This window comes from Camellia sinensis, chromosome 14 (genome assembly GCF_055761805.1).
Source record: "Camellia sinensis isolate YWXY chromosome 14, ASM5576180v1, whole genome shotgun sequence".
Classification (NCBI taxonomy): Eukaryota; Viridiplantae; Streptophyta; class Magnoliopsida; order Ericales; family Theaceae; genus Camellia; species Camellia sinensis.
Genome location: NC_138974.1, coordinates 6243046 through 6266138, shown reverse-complemented (window position 1 = coordinate 6266138; position 23093 = coordinate 6243046). Strand labels below are relative to the sequence as shown.

At 34.9% G+C, this 23093-nt stretch overlaps 1 protein-coding gene across 2 annotated transcripts; it reads right to left on the bottom strand.

Annotated features, from left to right (window-relative positions):
• Positions 1 to 1380: 1380 nt before the first annotated feature.
• LOC114272288 (F-box/kelch-repeat protein At1g55270) lies at positions 1381 to 18023 on the bottom strand. 2 transcript variants are annotated; one of them, XM_028213952.2, is made up of 3 exons: positions 17876 to 18023; positions 17566 to 17742; positions 1381 to 3252 (listed from the first exon to the last, which is right to left on the bottom strand). In XM_028213952.2, exons 2-3 carry the CDS (start codon positions 17626 to 17628, stop codon positions 2002 to 2004), a joined length of 1314 nt encoding a protein of 437 aa, XP_028069753.2. In that variant the 5' UTR covers positions 17629 to 17742; positions 17876 to 18023; the 3' UTR covers positions 1381 to 2001. The 2 variants fall into 2 exon arrangements, with proteins under 2 accessions (XP_028069753.2, XP_082762256.1); XM_082906130.1 differs by lacking the exon at positions 17876 to 18023 and having other exon boundaries at positions 17566 to 17772.
• Positions 18024 to 23093: the final 5070 nt, after the last annotated feature.

The window sequence follows — 23093 nt, the reverse complement described above, 5'->3', positions numbered from 1 at the left end:
CCAAGAGAAGGGAAATGATGATGGCAAGAGAAACTAAAGCTGCAGAGGTAAAGTATGATGAGAGAGGAGACATAAACAAACTGGCAGAAGATTTCATCAACAACTTCCGCAATCGGATAAAGTTTCAGCAGCAGGAAAAATCTCTCAAACATCAGACACAGAGAGAGAGAATGGCTCCCCGGAACTACTGAGTCCTCCAAGTCCAGAATCCTTCCAAACTGTTCTTCCAATAAGAAATAAACTGCTGCTGAAATTCCTTTCCAAATACTTATATCTGGATCAAACCCAAAATGGAATGGGGTGCTAATGTTGTATTACATAAACAATATAAATATTTAATAATAGGAGTCCTGTTGAGTCTGGAGAAATAAAATTCTTCAAGCTTTCAAGTTTAATCAGCAAACATTATACATCATTTCTTTATCTCAACTACACCATACAGTTATTTTCTTTCCTTTTTCATTTCAACATGTCATTTTTAGTATTTACCAAGACTTATTATTTATTTATTTTTTAAGAAGAAAAGGAGAAATAGGATATATTAATACTAAGAGTAAACATAACAGGCAAAATCAGGTAGGATAGCTTTGGCAACAGCATGAGCTCTAGCAACACCATTGCTTGTGAACCTCAGACAACCTACTGCATACAAGTTTAATGTCTCGGGCAACCTTCACTTTACCCCCTTGTTTTGGATAATGTACGGTTTACCCCCTAACGTTTAGAAATGACCATATAACTCCCATGTGGTTTGTGGACTAAAGTGCACTGTTAAATCTATTAACGATTTAATGAAAAATACTAAAATATCTTTGTATTTTCGTCATTTGTTTGAAAGGTAAAAGTGCACTTTAACCCTTGTACTTTATTTCATATGCAATTTATCCCCTTTAAATTTAAAAATACGCATATAACCCTCATATGTCTGTCACGTATTTCACACTTACTGTTAGCTTCAACAAAATTTTAACGGTACACTTTAGTCCACAAACCACGTGGAGGTTATGTGATCATTTCCAGCGTTAGGAAATAAATTACACAAGGCTCAAACCACAAGGAAATAAAGTGAAATTTGCCCTAATGTCTATGATGAAGTAATACACACAAAAATCAACTGTAGATCTGAATGTTTTACTCCATAAATTCTTAAAGCTTTTAACATGGACTATCAAATGTTGTATTTCATCTTTTTCCGTTCCATTTCCATGTCAGCTCGGGCATACATTGATGTGATATTGGTAATAAAAAAAACTTGAGCAACAAAGTCCACAATCATTTGTCATCCACAGCTCTAAACCAAATGTATACTATCACCCAATAACCATTACAAACAAAACAAGCAACATGAGTGCAATGGTCCGAATCATAGCCACAAAGATGTTTAATCTAAATGTAATTGATTATATATATAATAATCCATGTATATTCACACAGCACCTCCAAAATTACATAATAAGTAAGAAGATAGATTCCACAAGCAAAGAACACACTGGCCATCACCAAATGAAAAAGGTTTACAGGTTTGAAAACTATCCGCTCTCTCTTCATGAATGTAAAGAAATATCCCCATAAATCTATTGAGAAAAGAAACAGTAAATCACTCTCACCTTGTAAATACATGTGAACCATCTGAATGATGAAATGGCATCAGTTCCAGATGAAATTTATACAAGAGCTGGCAATGAAGTTCCACTAAAGTTGCTTTTCCAACTTGATTTTTGAATGCACCTATGATTCTATCCCCATTTTCATTTCTTCAAGCTGAACCTCTTTGTGAAGTGAGAATTAAGTCCACATGAACAGAAGATCCCTGTTCATCCATTCTCCACAAAAAGTAAGAACGGTACATCAAAAGAGAATAAATGCAATTTTTTTGTTCACAAGGTGTAAAACCCAATGTCAATCAAGTGATGCAACTTCACTCTGTAGCAGCACAGCCATGATAGATGAAGATAATGAAGCAATCTTGTCAGCAATGGCAAGCAATGTGAATGCTGATTCTCACGCTTGAAGCACCTGACAGTGCACGATATGACTTTTCAATCCTCCTCGCCCAGCTATACTTGACCATAAATTTGTGAAAAGAGTTCTGATGTGACCTTTCCCAGCAATATTTTCCCAAAGGTGAGGGTTACTCTCAACTCGTTTATCAGGACAAGAGACATCAACCATACTGATGCTCATGTTGTTACGGATGATACAAAGCTTCCCATTAAGGGGGGCAAGAGCAGCAGCCTGTAATGCACGAGAATTCCCTAGATGGAGTTTGCTATCTATAAATCTATCCCAAGAATTTGTAGCTTCATCAAAAATCCTAAGTTTGCACCCATCATGACAATCCAAAGCATAGAGCTTTCCATTCAAAGACAAACTAGGGTTCCGCCAACCAGCAACCATCCCATCACTGATTGGAGTCCAGATATTAGTTTCAGGTATATAGGCTTCACTAAGGACCTCTCGGTGGGACCCTAGTCCTTTTACAAACCACTTCCCATCATATACAACTCCAATAAAAGGGACCATAGCTGTGCTCATATCTGCTATAAAGCTCCAGCGGTTCTTGTTGGGATCATAAACTTCAGCAGAACGTAGAGTTCTCTGGATTCCCTCACATTCTCCACCAGCCACATAAAGGCAGTTATTTATGACACAAGCACCAAAAAAATGACGTTTCCGAAGCATATCTGGTGCTCTGTGCCATTTATTTGTCCGAGCATTATAGAAAATGACCCGTCTCATAGACCCCTTGAGTGGATCTTTTCCTCCGAATAAGTACAGATGGCATCCACTCAGAACAGCACAACCAAATCCAAGAGCTTCACTATATTCTCCGGGAACAGGTGGAAGTGGGTGCCAGAGCTGGTATGTGGGATCAAAAGCATGCCAAGAAATCCTCCCATCGCGGTCTCTTTTAATGATATAAACCCACTCTTCTGCCATTCCAAGACTTTTCCTAAGAGAATAAAAGAAGTTTCCAGCCAGAAGGCGATACCATCTCTTGCAAACTAGTCGAAGTTTATTATGTTCAACACGAGGGACTCGAATCAGACAAGCAATGGCAAGATCATCAGGAAGGCCTGGCAGGAGGGGTGGTTGAAATCTGGCTCTCTCCCTTCGTGAGTTTTTAGTCTTGTGTGCATGAGGATTGATATCAGGTTGGATGCATATCTTAGACCCTGGAACAAATTTTCTTGCCCCAACAACCGTTTTCAAGCCTGAATCTACTTTACAATAGCATGACACAGAATCAACCTGCAAAATTACCCAATGAATTACACAAAAAGAACAATAACAACGGTAAAGGAAAACAAGTACAAGAAGTTCACGAGTCATAATGACTATAAAAACTTTACAGTCATGAATTATCATCCTTCACATGATCTTACATAATCCCCACTCATCCTGCTTCTATGAGTACATGAAAAGGGATCAATATTTAAACCAAGAAATGGGAAACAAAATAATCTTCATAAAACCTGAAGCTCCAAATGCTCAGTTGATGCTGTATTTGGGTTAATTCATCAGCATTGTGATGCCCTCTAGTGGAATTGGGCTAGTTGTTGTAATGGACTTCAAATTAATTTGTGAAAGGTATATTCTTTTAAAATAAATGGCATACATTGGATAAATTGCATTCTTTGTATTCATGTCTCTAATTGTCTACATTCTTCATGTACCTAATCATTTGAAAGGTTTGTCTAGGTTCATAAATCTTGTTCGTGAAACTTATTTATGTTTCATGGAACTTGCTTATGACCTTCTATATAAAAGGATATAAGCCTATGGCAAAATAGATCAATACAAAAAACAATAAAATTCCCCCCTTGAGAAAATTTTTATCAAAAGCTAAGAGAAGTGGTATCAAAGCTTGGTTGGGTCAAGAATAAGCTGGTTGTAGAGATCGAATACAGGAAAACAATCCCTGAAGAAGCCAACAACCATGGCAAATTCCAACAACCAAAACGTACCTACTCCTACCTTTGATGGTGAAAATTTTGACTTTTGGTATGTGAAAATGAGAACCTATAAAGCACAGAGGCCTCTCCGAAGGTCAAGTACAGGTGTCCAACACATGTCAGACATAGACACACACCAGCAAGGTTCTGAAAAGCGGTTGCGGTCGCCGTAACGGTGGTGGTGACGCGGTTGCGGTTGCGGGGTGTAAAGGCTGTAGCGTAACGGTTGCGGTAACCGGAACCGTGAATTTTTTTATTTTTCGCACAATTTGAAAAAAACTTATCGATACACACATTTTTTTTCCATGATCATATTTATTGGGTTTTAAAATAAATATTGATCAATTTTTATAAATTTTTAAGTTTGATCCAATATATTTCATATTTTTAAATCACTATAAACTGAGTTTTTTACATTTTATTTTAATAATTAATGACTTTATATTATACAAAAAATCAATCACTAACTATTATATATAAGAAAAATAATGACAAATGTAAGAGAATAAATAAAAGCCTAAATATATATATATATATTAATCAAGCCAAATAGATAATGACCACACTTATTATTATTATTATTATTATTATCATTTTCAAACAATATATAGATAGACACACACAAACAAAATGGTTGAGTGATAACAGCTGAATAGAATAGCATATGTCTTACAATTTTAACAAATCAATAACATATTCTTCATCTTCTCTATTCTCTCTCTCTATCTCTTGTTCCTCCATCTTCCCTATTCTCTCTCTCTATCTCTCTTCCCCCATTTTCAACTTTTTTTTTTTTTTGTGTTTTTTCGAAAGAAGCAATTTAAAACCGTTACGTAACGGTGCGTAACAGGCCGTTACGGCACCAATACGACCGCTATAGCAGCCGCTACGGCCGATACACCTGTGAATCTTAATCACACTGCAAAAGCGGCCGTAACGGGTGGCGGTAACTACCACAACCGTTACGTAACGGCGTTACGTAACGGTTGCGGCCGCTTTTTAAAACCTTGCACACCAGACATGTGTTGGACACGTTGGGACACTTGGGACATGTTGCGGACACATTGGGACACACTAGGGACACATTAAGGACACATTCAAGACTATTTTTTTACTAAAATAACATACCTAAAGTTGATAACTTTGATAAAATTAAACATTTGATATAAAATACATATTAAATATTAAAGAATATGACATATAATAAATATATAAAATTATATGTTTTGCAAGCGTCCCCGACGTGTCATGTCCTACATTTTTTAAAAATATGTGCGTCCGTGTTGTGTCCGTGTCCATGCTTCTTAGATGAGAACTATCTATATCTATACGGATCTTTGGGATCTTGTTGAAAACGGATTTGATGAACCCAAAGATGAAAGGAATTTGACAAATGCCCAAAAGAGACAATTGAAAGAGCAAAGGAAGAAGGACACAAAGGCTCTTTCATTGATTCAACAAGGATTTTCAGAAGCAATCTTTCCAAGGATTATCAATTTTACAAAAGCAAAGGAGGCATGGGATATTCTTCAAAAAGAGTATAGAGGCAACTTGGAAGGCAAGAACCATCAAACTTCAATCATTGCAAAAAGATTTTGAAAATTTAAAGATGAGAGATATATAATTGTTGAAATATTACTTTTCTAGAGTTATGGAACTGGTGAATCAAATAAAAATTTATGGGGATGATATTTCTAATGAAAGAGTTGTTGAGAAAATTTTGATAAGTTTTCCAGATAAATATAATCCTATTGTTGCTATCATTGAGGAAACTAAAGATCTTGCTGATTTGAGTATGGAAGAATTGACGGGTTCAATTAAAACATTTGAGCAAAGGTTGAGTAAGCAATTTGAAAAGTCAATTGAAAGTGTTTTTCGATCCCTGCTCGAGCTCAATGTCGGCACTTCTGATTCCCGAGGAAGAAATACAAGAGGAAGAGGAATGTATATATCTCAAAGAAGGAAAAATGAAGGGTCTACTCAACAAAAGTACGAAGTTTGTAACCGAAGCAATCATTTTGATAAAGATTGTTCATTTCAGGAAAGCCACAATGGTTTCATTGCAACAAATTTGGGCATGTCAAAAAGGATTGCCAAGTCAAGACCAATCAGCAAGCTAATTTCTACAATGAGCAAGAAAGTGAAGGGCACATGTTCTATGCTTTTCATACGGCATTGAAACAAAAGAAGGATCTATGGTTTCTTGATAGTGGATCATGTAGTAATCACATGAATGGAGATGAGAGCATTTTTGTGAAGATGGATACTTCCTCCAATTTCAAGTAAAAATGGGGAATGGTGCCTTAATCCAAACAAAGGGAAAGGGTACTATTGCTATAAAGACCAAGATGGGTACAAGATGCATTTTCGATGTTCTCCTAGTTCCAGACTTGTAGCAAAATTTGCCGAGCGTTGGACAACTTATGAAGCATGGGTACTTTGTTCATTTTGAAGAAGACTCTTGCAAGATTTATGACAAAGGGGGGAGAAGTCGAGTCGTTGCAAAAATCAAGACCGAGAAGAATAAAAGTTTTCCTCTAATTTTTCGATATAACAAAAGAAGATGGATGTGGTTGATAATTCATGACTTTGGTACAAAAGATTTCGACACTAGAATTTTCAAAGCTTGAAGAATCTACAACAAAAGAATATGGTTTTTGGGTTGCCAACCACTCATGAGGTGCAACAAGTTTGTGAAGGTTGTGCACCCGAAAAGCATCACCGGAAGTCATTTCCAAAGGAGAAAGCATGGAGAGCTAAAGCACCATTGGAACTTGTTTACACCAATGTGTGTGGGCTTATGGATACACCAACTCATGGAGGTAACAAGTACTTTATCATTTTTGTTAACGATTTTGCTAGGATGACTTTGGTGTATTTCGTGGGACAAAAGAGTAAAGTTTTCTCTATCTTCAAAAAAATTCAAAATATTGTTGAAAGGCAAAATAATTAATAAAAGTTTTAAGAAGTGATTGAGGCAGAGAATGCAACTCAAATGAATTTATGAAATTTGTGAGAATAATGGTATGGAAAGGAAACTTACCGCTAGGTACACTCCATAACAAAACAGAATGGCGGAAAGAAATAATAGAACCATAGAGGAGATGTCCAAATCTAATGTAGGACAAGATTTTAAAATATTTTATATTTTTAGTTTTAATATTTTTGATATATTATTTGATTAGGATTCTTGTAATTTAGTAATTTGTATTTAACACAAAAGTCTAAAGGTTAAGTTCAGTGTATTTGACATAAGAGGGTTTCTAGTATTTATTTAGGTTCTTTGAATTTGACACAAGAGTCAAAGAGAGCGTTTCGAGTATTTATTTTTGTGTTGGGAAGATCAACGTTTGAGTCTCTATTATCTAGTATAAATATGTTTGTAAGCCATGTGACAAATCAAGCTTTTAATCAATATAGTCAGCGTTTCCTCTATTTTCCTTGTGAGCAAGGTTGTTTATCCTTGCTCGTGGATTTGAGTTGTTACCGTCCAAAGAACGATATCTTTCCCTTCATCTAGTAGAACGATATTTAGTCATTCCTATGTTACCAGAAAACGCTAATACCCTAGCAAATTATGTATTGGTATGCACATTCTGAAATATGGTATACTTCCGTTCCAAAATGGTAAATTTAGTGATCCGAAGCGATCCCAAAAGTTTTTCTCCAACATATTTCTTAAATGTTACCTTAGGAGGAAAAAAATCAAATATAATGAATTAAAATCTAAGGTGAGTTAAGTTTTGATAAGACAAAAATATCAAAAACTAAAAATTAAAATTAAAAAAAAATAAATAAATAAAAAATTATTGGATGTCTAATAGTTAAAAAAAAATTACTTTAGAAGTACCTTAAATTCTTAAGTGTAACATATATAAGTCTACACTTATCGCACCACATTTTATAGCATGTGGCGTACAACGTTCCCGTTCCTGTTCCACGTATTAGAACGATCCACGTTCTAGGTAACATAGAGTCATTCCTTCTGCTACAACGCTGCATTCAATGTCATTCATCAAAGGAGGTAGCACAAGCTCTATTGACAATGATCGCAAAGAAAGATTTAATAGGATTCAAGTCCAGGGACTTGCCTAAGACCAGCCTATTAGTCATTACATTAATAGGAACCGCACTATAGGATTTGCCCAAACCAACCTACTAACCACAATGTCTTAAGACAATCTTCTCATTATCAATATGATAACGAGGACAAATCTAAATATGAGTTATTCGAAGATTATGGTGAATATCAGTTGGTACAGCTAGAAATTCCCTATTTTAATGCTTCTTGTCATGCCAAGAATTTTATTTATTGGTTTTGCAAAGTTGACAAATTTCTTGAGTGTATGGAAATTTCTTAAGAAAAGCAAGCCAAATATGTCGCACATAAATTACAAGGTTATGTTTCTACAGGGTGTGAACAATTGCAATATGATCAAAGGCGACAATATAAAAAACCCATTAGGACATGGCATAAGATAAAAAAGTTGATTAGTTCTAGATTCCTTCAATCAAATCATGCGCAAATGTTGTATCAACAATATCAAAAAAAGCTTTGTTAGAATATAATATGTAAAGTGTTGCTTTAATAATTAGGTTAGTATAATAATTAGTATGCTTTAATAATGTACCTTTAATAATGTTGTTTGGCTTGTGCTTCTACTTTCGGTTTGTAATTGTTCTCCCTCTCCTCTATAAAGGAGAGAGCTCAACACAACATTCTATACATCAATCATATATACACAATTTATTCTCTCTTTCTCTATATATTAATACTAACATAGTATCAGAGCTATAAGATTTAGGCCTATACTCCTCTCTTTCCGGCGGGCAGCCGGCCGGCAACCTTGCCTTCGCTGCCCGCTGGAGTTTTTCAACACATACCACAAACACATACCAGAAACTCTTCTTTCTTTGTTTCCTCATCTTCATCGTCACTAATTTCTTTCTCTGTGGCCTTCTCTGTCCAGAGGTAGATTGGGTAGCTAATGAACTCAGAGTGCTTCTTCACAAGTTCCTTCAATCTGATCATCCACTAGCCGAATTGGCCTGCTCCTGTGCGGCCTACTCTCTATCTTTGTCCAGCTTATATTCCGAAACACGAACGCCGACAACACCTTGAACAGCACCGAAGTTCCTTGATCATGCGCGAACACTATGCTCGTCTTGAAAGGTCGGTCTGTTCTCGGTATGATCGGTTCTCGAGCAAGCATCACAAACCGAGTCACGTTACTCCCTGCCTTGGGGTTGGCGGATGCATGATCATCCCCATCACCTGTGACGATCTCGCTGTCGTGGTGCTTCGATTACATGCTCTGCAGCAACCACACGTTGGTGCTCAATTTCACATCGGAAGCAAAATCCAGAGGCGATCTGTACGTTTTCTTACTGAGCCTCGACTTCGCCATTCCCAGAACCATCGGTTGCAACCTCAAGCACATTACCCTATGTGTCGTAGAGAATGGCAATCCAGAACGATCTGTTCGGCAGCTTATCTGAGTCTTTGATGGTCTGTTCTTATATGCACCGCCCACAGTCAATAGGTCTGCATAGATCCACACCACCCAACTTTCTTTTTTTATTTTATCACAAAAACTCTCTCTCTCTCTCGTCCCTTTTTTTTTTTCCACTAGACCCACTTTAATATTTCCCTTACTTTAAAACCAAACTTTATTTTTTATTATAAAAGCCATTAGATAATTCATATGTACATCTGCAACTTCTGGATACACACCAAAAAAAAAAAAAGCGCTCTTTCTTGGATACACCATCCACCGCCAAACTTTATTTATTTTTTTATTATAAGCTTCATTGGTGCTCTTGATTCGCCCTGTTCCCCACTCCCACCTTTAGTCTTTTTATTCATCCTTCTATATTCATCATCACCATGCTAAAAAAAAAAAACCAACACCATTTGCACAACAACTCATATTTTATTCATCTCAGGGATCAACCCCGATCACAATTTTACACAAAAAAAAAAACAACAACAACAACAACGACCAAACAATACAAAACAAACCAAACAACCACATCCACAGGCGGGATTTTTCTTCTCTACTCTGCCGCTGGTCTCTTCTTCTTGCCTCCGTCCTGCGCGGTCCTTGACGGTGCTGCCTCCGTGCTTCCTAATCCACCGAGCACATTCACTCCCCCTTGCTCTTCCACTGCAGCATATAGCGTACCTCCAAATCGGAACATCACGGTGGCCTTCCGCTTCAGCTCCTTGTTTTCCGCCTTTAGCACACTAATCTCTGCTCGCGCATCCTTATACATGCGCTGGAGCAGAGCCAGTTGGGCGTTTAACTGCTGCACCTCATTTGTCCTACTCTGCAACCGATGCGACAGGTTTGTGACCGCCGTCATGGTCTCCACACATGACTTCAAAGTATACTGATTAGCCTCAATATCAGTTTGCACCGCCATTTTTTGCTCTACCGACCGCATCGGAAAGTTCAACGGAGCAAAACCAGAGGCGCTTGGTTGAGGTTCACTGGCCACCGCACCAGTTATCTCTCTTGTTGACTCGTTGAGGTCGGGAAAGAGAGTGAGCAGACCACGGGACGAAGAGGCCATATTCTGGGTAGCTGAACGGGAAGACGAGGCCATGTTATGGGTTGCTGAGTGTTTCAGAGAAGGGTTGGTTACAGAGTGTTACAGAGTATATCTCTCAAGACAACGAAGAGTCTCTCAGAGGTTTTTAGCCAGTTTTTTGTCTTAGCCTCTGCCTCAGCTTCAGCATCCGTCTTGGTTAAATAGCCAAGGCAGACACGCGCATCGCGCGCCACTTGACGCCAGACGACAAAACGGGCGCGCAAGCCAATGTGGTGACGCGCCTCGCCATCATGTCCGGCACATCTTTTTATGACTTGGGCTCGCCTTTTGATGGCACGCCTTTTTATGGATTGGGCACGCCTTTTGATGGCACGCCTTTTGAAAGATTGGGCACACCTTTTGAGGGTGCGACTTTTTAAGGGTCCGACAAGACTCTATAAACTGTCCCGACATTGATTCCGGTTAGCTCCTTCATGGGTCCGACAAGACTCTGTAAATTGTCCCGACATTGATTCCGATTAGTTTCTACAAGGGTCCAGCAAGACTCCGTAAACTGTCACAACAACTGTCACAACATTGTCTGCTACAACGGTCCGACATGACCCCATAAACTGTCGTCTACATCGGTCTGCCATAACCATACAATGTCTCCTACAACGGTCTGACACGACCATACCGTGTCTCCTATTCTATTTTATTTTATTTATCAGTTTACTTTCCTGTTTTGTTACTCTCTCCAAACTCAAGTTGGTTAGTTCCTATCCTCCCTTGAGTTTGAGGGGGGCTGTTAGAATATAATATGTAAAGTGTTGCTTTAATAATTAGGTTAGTATAATAATTAGTATGCTTTAATAATGTACCTTTAATAATGTTGTTTGGCTTGTGCTTCTACTTTCGGTTTGTAATTGTTCTCCCTCTCCTCTATAAAGGAGAGAGCTCAACACAACATTCTATACATCAATCATATATACACAATTTATTCTCTCTTTCTCTATACATTAATACTAACAAGCTTGAATTGAAACAATTGTTCCAAGGTGTTTGATTCACAATATTCTTCGCAATTCAATAAATATTATACAATTATGGATACAGATTATTCAGGGAACATGACTATGGTTTTGCCAAGTTTGGGTCAATCAAGTCTTGTAAGTCAACAAATTTGTCACACTCAACCACGTATTGAAGAAGAAAGGATTTTGAGTACCTCAATGTATGAAAATTTTGAAGACTCAAACAAACATTCAATTGAAGTAGAAAATCAAGTTGATTTCAACAACGGTGAGGACGTTAAAATTAATAAAGAAGAGGTCACTGAAATTACTTGGATCAAAAAGTTTGAAGAAGATGATGAAGAGGAGAAACAAGAGAAAAATGTTGAATTTAGCCAAGAGCTTCTAATGACAGAACTACCATCTCTTAATTATTATTATGATTGTGCGATCGCAAAAGAAGGAGATCAAGTTGAACTCAATGACAAAGAAGAAATAAAAGATGAGGTAATAAAGTCGACATGTGCAACAGAGAAGTTGATTGAGGATGCAATTGATGTTCCAAGGTTGATAATTGAATGTCCAACTGAATCTATTACACAACAAATCCAGAGACTATGCCACATCAACATAAAATACACTCCGTTGATTTTCTTGGTGTGGAGAAATTTCATTTGACATTCAATGCTTGTCTAATTGATCTTGTCAACCAGTTGAAGCATACAGAGAAAAACTTTCAAAAAGTAAACTTTTCTACTACTTTTGGAAGAGGGACAAGTAACTAAAGTATTCAAAATATCACTTTGTTTGGCATGAAAGATGGCAGATCTCTAATATGAACTCAAGGACGAGTTCTTTCAAAGAAGAGGAGTCTAATGTAGGACAAAATTTTAAATTTTTTTATATTTTTAGTTTTCATATCTTTGATATATTATTTGATTAGGATTCTTGTAATTTAGTAATTTGAATTTAACACAAAAGTCTAAAGGTTATGTTCTTCGTATTTGACGTAAGAGTCTAAGGGAGGGTTTCTAGTATTTATTTAGGTTCTTTGTATTTGACACAAGAGTCTAAGGGACAGATTCTAGTATTTATTTATGTGTTGGGAAGATGAATGTTTGAGTCTCTATTATCTAATATAAAAATATGTTTGTAAGCCTTTTGGAAAATCAAGTTTTTAATCAATATAGTCAGAGTTTTCTCTATTTTCCTTGTGTGCAAGGTTGTTTATCTTTACTCATGGATTAGAGTTGTTACCGTCCAAAGAACGATATCTTCCCCCTCGTCTATTAAAACGATATCTAGTCATTCCTTGCGCTACAACATTGCGTCAAAATCTATGCTACATGAAAAGGGGCTGCCCAAAATCTATACGGCAATTTACTTGGTGATAGATGTCCTACAAAAGCTCTCGAGAACAAAACTTCATTTGAAGCTTGGAGTGGAAGGAAGCCATCAGCGAATCACTTGAAGGTGTTTGATTGCATTTGTTATGCTCGTGTCCCAAAAGAAGTGAGACACAAGCTTGATGAAACTAGTACAAAATGCATCTTTGTGGGTTATAGCTCAAAATCTAAAGGCTATAGACTCTATAGTTTGAACAAGAAGAAGGTGATTATTTCTAGAGATGTTCTCTTTGATGAGTAAGACTTCTTTTGATTGGAAGGGAAAGAAAGTTCAAAATCAAGTCATTGTTTCCAATGAAAATTTGGAAGGTCAACAAATTGAAGATGTTCAAGCACCTGGATCTCCACAAAGATTGTCATCCATTGCTAGTTCACAATCTTCTCAAACTTTGAGTTCAAGTTCTACATCTCAGAGTTCAACACCAAGAAGAATGAGGAATCTGAGTAATGTGTATGCAATATGCAATTTATGCATCACTAAACCTGAGAACTTTGAAGAGGCAATTAAAGATGAAGCATGGAAGAAAGCCGTGGAAGATGAAATTCAAATGATTGAGAAGAACAAAACTTGGGAGGTAGTGGAGAAACCGGAAGAAAAAGAAATAATTGGTGTGAAATAGATTTTCAAAACAATGTTCAACCCAGATGACTCTATTCAAAAGAACAAAGGAAGACTTGTGGAAAAAGGGTATTCACAACTACCTGGAACTGATTTCCAAGAAACTTTTGCTCCGGTGGCACAACTTGATACAATTAGAGCACTCATTGCTTTGGCGGCTCAAAAGGGTTGGTTTTTGTAATTGGAAGAAGAGATGTATGTTGATCAACCTCAAGGCTTTGTTGTCAAAGGCAAAGAAGATAAAATGTACAAATTGAAGAAGGCATTGTATGGCCTAAAGCAAGCACCTCGGGCATGGTATAGTGAAATTGATGTTTACTTCAATGAAAAGGGTTTTCAAAGAAGCAAAAGTGAGCCAACCTTGTACATCAAGAGGCAACGTAAACTGGTATTTTCATTGTTTCACTTTATATTGATGATTTGGTCTTTACCGGTAGTGATGAAAAATTTATTTAAGATTTTAAAAGGGAGATGATGAGGAAATATAAAAGTTTTTATTTTTGTTGAAGTTTTTAGAAAAACTTGCAATGATATCATATTCACATTTTCTTTTTATTTTCTTTGCATTAAAGCACAAGTACTAAGGGCTTCAACTTTTGTACAAGATGTTCACCCTTCATATTTTTTTGTTCCTTCTTTCACTAAATAATATAACTATTCAATTTTTTTCTCCAATTTTCTATTGAAATCCTAATGTTGTTAAAAGACAAAGGGCTTGCCAAATTCCCAAGGTCATTTATTGTTGTATTTGTTAGCCTCATATATTCAATACTATTCTCCTAAAGTAGATAGATTAGAATATCATGTTTCTTCAAAAAGTACAGATGGTGTGAATGATCAAGCTAAAAAATGAAGTTTGATATATTAGCCAGTGGAAAATACTAAGAGATTTTGAGGAGCCAATACAACATAGAGACGTGTGTACACATTTGCATACGTTAATTTTATAGTAACATTTACGCACATGCATACACATATATGCAAACATTTTAAATGCATAAGTTTTGTTGTAACAAGCTAAAGGTACTGAGAGTTCTAAATTTTCCATTTGTAAGTGCTCTGTTATCATTCCATCAACTCTATAACACTTTTCATCCAGCAAAATCACCAAATAGCAATGAGATTAAAAAAGTCCATCAACTGGACCCACTCAGCAATTTCATGTATCACAGGAGCAATGATTTCACATGGACTTTTAAGGCTTATGCGTTACTTTTTCTCCCTCTACTCTCTAGCTAATAGGTATTGGCAAAAGTATCCACATAGCATTTATACTTCTTATCATAGTTGTCAAATCAGGATTCGTATTGTGAATCAAAATAGCCTTGTACCGAATCGTGAATCGTAAAGATTTGGCCACTTTTTCTAAATTACTTAAAAACATATATCTACACATTTAGATGTTAAATATGTCTGATGAATATGACATATTTAGACTTAAATCAACAAAAATGTTATTTTGAATGATAATCATATAGTTTAATAAGTAAGAAGTTAACAAAAATTCATATGTAAGATCACCATCTTACCTTTTTTCTTTTTTAGATATTTCTTATCAATCATTCTTAATAAAGATAATAACCAAATAGACAAATTATCAATTTCCAATGTAACAATAATTAACAGAGATATTGATATTTGGACAATAAGCATACATACTTTTCTAAGTACCAGTGAGCAAATAATAAGAAAGAATTATTTAGAATCTTTTATTTTAGCCTAAAGTATTTTAAAAGGTATAATTGACCTCACACATGTAATATTTAATTATATTCAATTTAATAAAATAGCAATAGATAATTCATAGTGTAACTTTAATCTTAAACATCTTTAGAAAATATATTATGATTTTTTAAAGGGAAAAAAAATGAGATAAAATGTTAAAAATATGTTGGGTCTGACTAAATCTAATTGGATCCTATTAAAAATTCCATGATCACTAAAATAACAACAAATCATGTATATATATTAGTTATTTTAGTATTAAACGCTATTAGAAGTTGTATAATGTCATTTTCACTAAAAAGATGGAGAAAAAAAGAATTGAAAATATGTCGGACACAATAATTTCAAAAATTGCATGAATCGTAAAAATTGAATCGAATCGTAAATCGATTGTGAATCATGCATCGATTGTGAATCATGCGATTTACTAGAGATTTACTTCCAAAATATATTCACCCATAGATTCGTATCGATTTTGCAAAATTTGCGAATCGAATCGCAAATCGTAAGATTCTGATAACAAAGCTTCTTATATATAGTATAGTATGGTAGTCCAGCGATTTGAGAACCCTATCTACCCTCCTAGGTTTGAGTTAAGTTGATATTACTCCATTTCTTGATGGATAAGATTTTTTTTCTTTTTTGGAGAAGTATTTTTCTATGGATAAGATAAATCTCACAACTTTGAAGTTCAAATTATTCACATCACAAAAACCACTACAATAAATGGATCAACCATGATTTGAAGTCGATAACTTTAAAGATAAACAAAGAGATACCATCCCCATCCCCATCCCCATCCCCATCCCCATCCATATGATCACACAATTTTCATACTAACAAACAAAAGCAGCTAAAGAGAGATTGAGAGAGTGACTGACTTCCAAAAGATTATAAGAACAAATTAAATTGCAAGGAGCATGCTCATTAATTTTCCATTGCCCCAGAAAGTCGATAATCATCTGAATTAATAATCTGCCGTCGTTGTTTGAATTAAAGCTATCTCATGAAGAGCAAAGGCTGAGAGAGAGAGAGAGAGTACTATGAAAAAAATAACAATCCAGGAAGAAGTCACCACATTGAAAAAGAAATGGGAATTGAAGCCGAAAATTATAATGAAGGATGGAAAACTAGAATATGCACTAGTACAGGTCAATCAGCGAACTGTTACCCAATAACTTATTAACAGGAAATCATGGGTCTAAAAGAAAAATTCTGGCACCTATATCAGCAGAAATCACACACAGTACTATAGTTTCAAGTTATAAATTGTTAAATCCATAAGCTCTAGAAATGAAACAAGAATTGTGTCCCATACACCTAAACCACAGGCACCAACAAATACTATCCTCCAAACTACAAACATTCTCAATGTTCACTCAAATAAAGAGCATCCAAAAGAATTTGATAACGTTTATCCAAATTAAAGGCAGGCCCGTGCACGAGGTTCCCAATACTACAAGATCTAGGAAAGGGGTACGCAATTTTGTCCCTCATGGTGATAGTGCTGTGTTTGTGTCTCAAATTCATGACAGTCAGGTCACAATCGAGCAACCATGCGCTGCACCAAGGACCACCCTTAGATTATCCAAATTAAGTTGTAAAAAAAAAAATTTAATATTTTCTACAAACATGTTAACAAAACCCACTCATGATTGAGAACAACAGATCAAAGTACGCACTTCAATTATATATCGGGGAGCACATATCCCATGGAATAAATCCAAATTCTCTACCTATACAGCACTCTAGAGAAAAAAACAACCATAGAGTCATAAAAATACATATACTCCCAACCCCAAGGGGCTGGCCTGGTGGCAACGCCTTGGGTCTTGGGGTGTGCTCTCCCTAAGTTTCTGAAATCGAACCTCTTTGGTGCTAATAATTCCTTGGGGCCATTAGACTGAGGAAAAACCCTTAACTGTGGTGCACTCGCCGAAAACTCCTTGCTTAGGACCTATGCACCTTGGAGATTAGTCGGGCTTTGATCCGGACACTCCAGTGCCAATCAAAAAATAAACAAATAAATAAAATGCATATACTCTTGTCAAATTCCATGAACCACCTCTAAGACAACACATTCTCATAAAGAACTTCACCTCTCTATCTCCCCAAACTCTTGGAAACAAATACCCAATAAATTATGATTGCAACAAATAAATAAATAATAAAAACCAACACATGCCCATAATAATACCAAAAATCTTCATCACAGATTACACATTTGCGAAGAATTTCATCTGGTTATTTTAAGAAATGCACTAATTAAAGAAAATTAAAAGCGAAGACTATCAAAGATCAAGGGGGCTTACCAGTGGAGCTTGAACACGATAACCCCTCTGTGCATTCGGAGGCCGTTCAATGGTTGGGTCCATCTAACCAGTAGAGTTTCATAAACGAATTTCTGGGTCGCACCCAGAATCAAAAATCAACGTTAAATTTGCTTCACATACCCAGATCGAGAACTCTATAAGCTTCAATCTTCATATCTGATCAACAAAAATAAATAAATAAAAACAAATTACTACCCCTAAAAGTTCGAAACCCAAAGAAGAGCTTTTTGCTGTCCCTTTTTATGACGCGCAAACGCAAACAAGAAAACAAACAGCAAATGGAGCTTACAAGTTGAAGAGCTACAGCAACTTCAAAACGTCTCTCTCACTCTCTCTCTCTCTCTCTCTCTCATAGACACATTCAACTTAAGATTACAGGTGGACCATTCTAATTCACAAAGTCTTAGAAAATCACATTTTTTAGTTTTTCTAGAAAAAGATCATAATCAAACAATAAATGAGATATAATAAAAAATTAATGAGTTATAATTAAAATAAATTATAATTAAAAAATATTAATCATAATTAAATAATAAAATAATATAATTTAGGGGTATATATAATAAGGGATGTATATACTAGAAATTTCCTTACAAGAATATACACGAGAATTGCACCACTATAAAAATGTAATTCTTTTATCACTACTTGATTTAAATGCAATTTTCTCATTTTCCTTTGCAGATTTGATAATTAATACATTGACACTCTTTCTTATTGATGTAATATCTCGAAATTAATTTTAACTCTCGGGATGAAGAAAACTTAACAGGGCTTAGAGGTGTAAATTCGTCTCATCAGTCTGTGGCTCACTTGAGGCCTGACCCGTCTCCCTTTGGGCCTAGGTCGCGCATTTTCTAGCCCGACTTGACTTTCTGCTCTAATAATTGGCCCATGCAGGTAGCCCGACCTGCCGATACCTCCCCAATGGTCAAAATTTCCAAAATCTTCAAAAGCGGTTAAATTTTTGTATCATATTCGCTATTCAGTAACATTAATAGAAAATGTTTAAGACCTTCAAAAAGTACCCACAAATGATATGATAGGATATATGTCAACTTTTAATTGTTACACACTTAATGATGGTGGGCCCAACTCCCATGCCACATCATTATAGGTGAATTTGTGAGTATAAATGTGTAGGCCTTTAGCATCAACATTAATTGTTTGAATTAATATTTATTGGTTACTCATTTTTTTACATTAATTGTTAATTAATATATATTACTTGTTTTAATTGATATTTATTAGTTATTCATTTTTTTTAATTAATTGTTAATTAATAGATAGTATTTGTTTTAATTGATATTTATTAGTTGCTCATTTTTTTAATTAATTGTTAATTAATATATATTAATTTACTTGTATTAATATGTAATAATTTTGTCAATATTGATGAATATAACATAAATCAGTTAATTCTCCTAACCCTATTGTTGCAGCGACATCTAGGGCTCGTCTAGTGTTTGAGAGCATTTTGAAATAATATATGTAACTTTTCCCAATGATAAAATTGTAACTAAAACAAAATATAAGTATTTTGTAAATTTACTTAGTGTTGCACTAGTTGGTGGTATTAGTCATCCAAAATGCTAATAAATATTTATAAAGTCAACAACTTAATATTAGAATTCAAATACAAATAGGAAGTACATCAGCAAGTAATTTGTCTACATTTTTATATGATCATATACGTGCACAATATATGCAAGTTAATTATATTGTTAGAAAAGAACAACATTTTACTACTAGTGAATGTCTTGATTTTGCTGAATTAGTTCAAGGAGCTTTTGCACCTCAATTTCAAAGTTTTTCAAGAAATACTACTAGAAACAGGGTATTAAAGAAATTTCATGATATTAAAATTAAATTATTTAACATTTTTAAAGATTTGAATGGAAAAAATTTGTTTAACATCTGATATGTGAAAATTAAATAAAGGTTTAGAATATCAATGCATCATTGTACATTATATTGATAATAATTAGAAATTAAATAAAAGAATAATTTCATTTAAATTAGTTGAACATCATTTGTGGTAACAATAAGGAATGAACTATCTAAGTAGACTTTGCAAAATAAAATATTTATCACTAATTTAGATAAAGTAACATATATTACAATCATATTGTAGCGCATCATAAATCAATTTTACAATTACCTCTTAGTTATGAATTATTTTATATTCGTTGTCTTACTCATATTTTAAATTTGATTGTTAAGGCCTCGTTTGTTAATGTTTTTATTTCTTGTTTTCTGTTTCTGTTTTCATTTTTTTTGAAAATTGGAAACAAAAACTTGTTTGGTATATTCTTTTTGTTTTTTAAAAAATGAAACTGATTTCAAAGTTTTTAAAAAATTTCAAAACACAAAAAAGTTATTTTCACTTGTTTTTAAAACAAGTCTTCACTTTCTCCTCTCACCCACCACCTTTGGCCACCACTACCGACCATTAACCACCACCACTGTCTACCGTCAGTGGGTGGCGAGCTCCATCCAACGTCCAACGACTATTCGGCTGGTGGGCGGTCACCTTTTGGCGTCTTTCCAGCCACCTCATCTCATCCGACAACATCCGACCACTAACTCCAACAAACACTTTCGGCTACCTGTCACTACCAATCACTACATCCATCCACCCTCCATCAAATATATTTCTCTATGTTTATTTTTATTTGTTTTTAAAATATTTTTACACATCAAACAAGTTTTTTGTTTTTATTTTTTATAAAAATAAACAAAAACCTATTTCTTATTTTTGTAAACTAAAAATTGAAAACATTAACAAGCGAGGCCTAAAGAAGCTATGAATACATGTAAGGATTATGTAATGATAATAAAGCAAGCGGTTGTTACTATTAACAGTTCAACTAATCGAATTTTAGCATATAGAAAATTATGTCAATAAGAAGCAGGTATGAAATATAGAAAATTACTTTTAGATGTAGACACCGGGTGGAATGCAACGTATAATATATTAAATGTAGTTTTAAAACAACGAAAAATAATCGATTTATTTTTTGAAACAACAATAATAGCAGGAGTACTGAAACCCACGAAAGATGATTGGCTTCACATAGGCTTATATGAAGTTTTTGTAAAAGTTTTTGATCGAACAACAAAATTATTTTCTTTTATATATATATATATATATATATATATATATATCTATTTCTCCATTTGTTTTACATACGTTAGCAGATATAATATAGTTCTCACAAATTATATGCATGTTGAATATTATACCACCATTATTATTGTCATGGAAGCAGAAATTGTCCCATATATATTAATCAAGAGATCAATGAGGAGATGAGCCACACCGTTCTGAATCTGCAAAAGAATAAACAGTTAGCGCATCCCAACTAGCAGTTGCCGACCGGAGGGCACTCCAACGATCAAGTTAGATAGCATATATCTAAATGAAGCTGAATAAGTAAAAAGAATGGTTTAGGCATATCTCCTCCCTGGAGCTGAAGATTACATCCCTTTATATAGGCTAACATGTCATCCATTTTGTCCAATTAGCTTGAGCCACCAATTTGATCCAATAAAAATAAGTCACATGTTCGGCTCAAAATTTGTCTGATGCATACATATCAAAGCAAGTTGGTAAGTTGGCAAGTTGCATTACAAGTTGATATTTTAATATATTAATTTTTATTCCAAAAGGTATTATGTGGACCCACTTCTCATGGATTAATTTTTATCCCTCCACAATTGCCCTCAAGTTTTAGCTTCATTCGATCGAAGAAAGAAGAAGTGGAAACTTTTCTTATCTCTGGTAATCTCCTTTATCTTTAATTGAAGGAGTTTTTTGTCTTGTGACTGTAATACTGACTTTATTTTCCTTTTGACTTGCAGAATGTGAACATTTTTCATGTGCTCCCGATTTTTTATGTGATGCCACTGATTATGCAATCATACTCACGTGGTCACTTATTTTCGATACAACCAACAAAAAGTTATTAAGATGGTTGGTTAGTGACTCTCTTTGGCAAGTGAGAGTTTCGTTTCTTAGACTAATCAAGAAGTAAAACCTAGCCATTACTCATCGAAGATGGTTGTTCAAGTAATTCAAGAAAGGACGACCGTTCGGCTGGATTTGAACCTTGTTTACCATTTCATTGATCATGTAAGCTCTTATCATGCACCGTAGAACTTTCAATTCATTTCTTGGTGGCCAGCCATGGCCGTTTTCTATTCGAAACTCTTCTTTAAGCTTGGCATGAATTGCTGAGGAGTTGTCAAGTTAGTTAATTTTGATGTTGAGCAGCCATGACAACAATAGATATGTTCTTGAGCAAAGATGATGTTGAGCAAACTTTGGGCTTTGCTATGTTGAGCAACCATGGCTAGTCTTTGTTTTTCTCACTACTACGACGTTTTGTTACGACCTAACCGCAGGGACTTAGGGCTGGAATCATAACTCACTACTTTATTCTAATCGTGGCAAATTAAATGGCGTAGGCGGAGGCAAAAGGAAATAAAAATAATTAAACAGAAAATTTACTTCATTTTACTATTTTAATAAGAGAAAATATATCTATAGGGCTTTTATTATTTTATTATTCAGTGACCGGCCCTGAGTAAAAACAAAAGGAAGCAAAAATAAAATAAAAAAAGAAAAGAAAAACAAAATAGTGGTTCAACATCCAATTCTCATGCGGGTTCCACTACGTGAGGTTATGGATCTCCCTTATATCTTGTCACCTGAAAGGGTAACAGCTATAACCACACAGCAGAGTGAAAAATATTATGCCAAGAGTATAGGGAATACAAAATAATCATGGATAGTTATTTAAGCTAAAATAGTAACAGAACTTAATTTGAATAAACGAATGATTTAAAATGGCAGAAACTGAAACACAGAAATTATGTAATTAAATAACCATAATCACGGTACAGAACAGAACAGAACAGAGGTCACAGAAGTGACAATCAGAACAGAGGTCAATGGATCCATGGCAAACAGAGGACCACAAAGTGGCCAAACAAAAGCCAACGGTTATTTAAGTCCCCTAAGGCGTAGGACTCCCGTGGTGGTACTTACAAAACATAATTGTTTATAAGGTTATAGTCAAATACCTTCTAAAATTTAAACAACATATCCATGGGTTTCATTTTAAACCAATAGAATTCAGAAATTAATCCACGTAATTGGAATTTTAATATAATTTATAAAACATAACTTGTATAAAATAAATTATGATAAGTCAAAACATACGTAAAATATATTATGGTGACTCAAGGTATAATATGATTCACCTTAATATTGAGTCTCACTACTTCCTTTCTATTTCCGTTGGCTTTTCCTGGTCCTTCCCTTACTCTCTATTTTTGTTGATTCTTTTTTTTTTCTTTCTTTCTTCTTTGTTTTTCATTAGCACTACTATACAACACCTTCCCCTTTTTATACATATAACTAGGTGATGACTCACCCTACCTAATGGCCCTAAGGATGATGAATCACCTCCCCCCCTAATCAAGGTGTTCAAATGGCTCAT

Bases quoted from the DNA above. Each gene is read 5' to 3' on its own strand.
- LOC114272288 (XM_028213952.2), bottom strand. From the start codon at position 17,628: ATGGACCCAACCATTGAACGGCCTCCGAATGCACAGAGGGGTTATCGT. The intron at 3,253-17,565 runs GTAAGCCCCCTT...GTAATTTTGCAG, and splicing joins ATCGTGTTCAAGCTCCACTG to GTTGATTCTGTGTCATGCTA.